Source organism: Penaeus monodon, chromosome 32, assembly GCF_015228065.2.
Source record: "Penaeus monodon isolate SGIC_2016 chromosome 32, NSTDA_Pmon_1, whole genome shotgun sequence".
In the NCBI taxonomy this organism is placed as follows: domain Eukaryota; kingdom Metazoa; phylum Arthropoda; class Malacostraca; order Decapoda; family Penaeidae; genus Penaeus; species Penaeus monodon.
Genome location: NC_051417.1, coordinates 24304702 through 24306468, shown reverse-complemented (window position 1 = coordinate 24306468; position 1767 = coordinate 24304702). Strand labels below are relative to the sequence as shown.

Sequence of the window (1767 nt, the reverse complement as noted above, 5' to 3'; positions counted from 1 at the left end):
ATCATCAATACATCATTAATAACAATAAATATAAAACCTTTTACTTCCAAAAAATAATGGAACAGAGTAAAAGATGACTTTAGGTAACCTTGTCTATGAATCCTTGATGACTATGTGCTTCTGTCTAAACAAAATTAATTAAACAAAACTATAGTGGACAATGCATGTACAAGCACTTTTTGGTGATACTTGATGTAATTTATCACAAAACTGCAATAGACCTATATCACAAATACCTCAAAATCTTCCCTCTTGTGCAACAGTGTAAGGGTTTCCTCTTTACCTACTCCATCACATGGGGGATAATCAAAATTTATTTCATATTGCATGGGAATACTTATGCATCTGAAGATTTATCCACACAAACATTAATACCCAAATGATGTAGCATTCACGTCATGGTTGACTTGGTTGGTGTTCCCACTGACATGTCATTCACATTATGCTGACTTGGGTTTGACTCCAGGCAACAAAGTCATTCACGTCATGTTACTATGATGCATGCATTACATTTTGTACAGTACCCTCATGCCTACTTGTCATATACTATGATTTACTTTTTATATAAAGGTCGATATTTTGTATATAAATCATTCCCCTTCTATGCCCGGAAGATGTCACACACCCTGCGAGCATGCGTGGGTGGCTTTATTCTTCTCTTTATTTGTTTTTAATTTCGTCAACTTTCTTAGACGGTCTTGCCTTTCATTTTCAAAAACACATACTCAGAAAAAATTATAAATAAGTAAACTCTGTGCAATTTTAAGCATTTACTAAAGTATGTAGTAATTAAATCACCTATTCAGTGTCGATAGTTCCATGAAAGACCATAATTCATAATACCCACATGTCCTTAATAAATAATACTAACTTATAACAACTATCTCACTTAAACCATGACATAACAACAGTTACTTCTATCCATTGCACCTACTGTAAATTACTGTTGAATATAGATTCATTATAACTGTTTACTAGTCTCAGAGGAGCATTACCTTGATAGGCTCTCCATGTTGAAGCTTCTCTAGCAGTTCTTGTTGTATAACACTCTGGCCACTAACTATCCAAGTGTCATCTACTGCATCTTCAACATCTTTGGTCTGAAATAAGAATTTCATCAACTGTAAGATTTATTATGTACCGAATTCAATTATGTTTTTTTTTGGTAAAAATATCTGTTGCATAATTTTACTCTTTTTTACAGAAATACTTTTTACTTTACTTCATCTTTTCCCATGTTCATATTTTCATATTCCATATAACAAAAATTATTTTAAAAAAAATAAAAAGAATTCTTTACATACAGAAAATTTACTAAGTTACACAAACATTTTCTTTTAACACTAACATCATCCTCATCAAAAATACAGAGTATGGAAAAATGCACACTGGCAAAAGCAGTTTAATGTGTGATTTAAAACATGTCTTAGAACACACTTAAATGCAACTTACATCATATACAGTGATCTTGGATGTGGAGTCAACTGTGCACATGCGAGCCACTGCCAGTTTTGCTAATTCGAATGCATCATTGGAAACTATATCTGGTAGACTCCATGGAGATGCATTCTGAAAAGTTTAAAATCCATAATTGATCATCACATCTATAAATGATATAAAAACTTATAAATATCTGCAATGAGCTCTAGATCCAGCTCAATAAGCTCAACTTAAAATATTTACAAACTGTGAAATATACTTAAGAGTTGCTGATATATTTTAGAAATTCTCTTTTATCATACAGACTTCTACATCAATTAACAGATA

The 1767-nt window shown here is 31.7% G+C and overlaps 1 protein-coding gene across 1 annotated transcript in view; it reads right to left on the bottom strand.

The window, feature by feature from the left end:
• The window catches only part of LOC119593743 (evolutionarily conserved signaling intermediate in Toll pathway, mitochondrial-like), a gene marked incomplete at its 5' end in the record, with an annotated part of 5784 nt that overhangs the window by 3161 nt on the left and 856 nt on the right, over positions 1-1767 (bottom strand). The window contains 2 exon segments of the mRNA XM_037942755.1: positions 996-1100; positions 1453-1569. Of these exon segments, the coding sequence (XP_037798683.1) occupies positions 996-1100; positions 1453-1569 (222 nt within the window).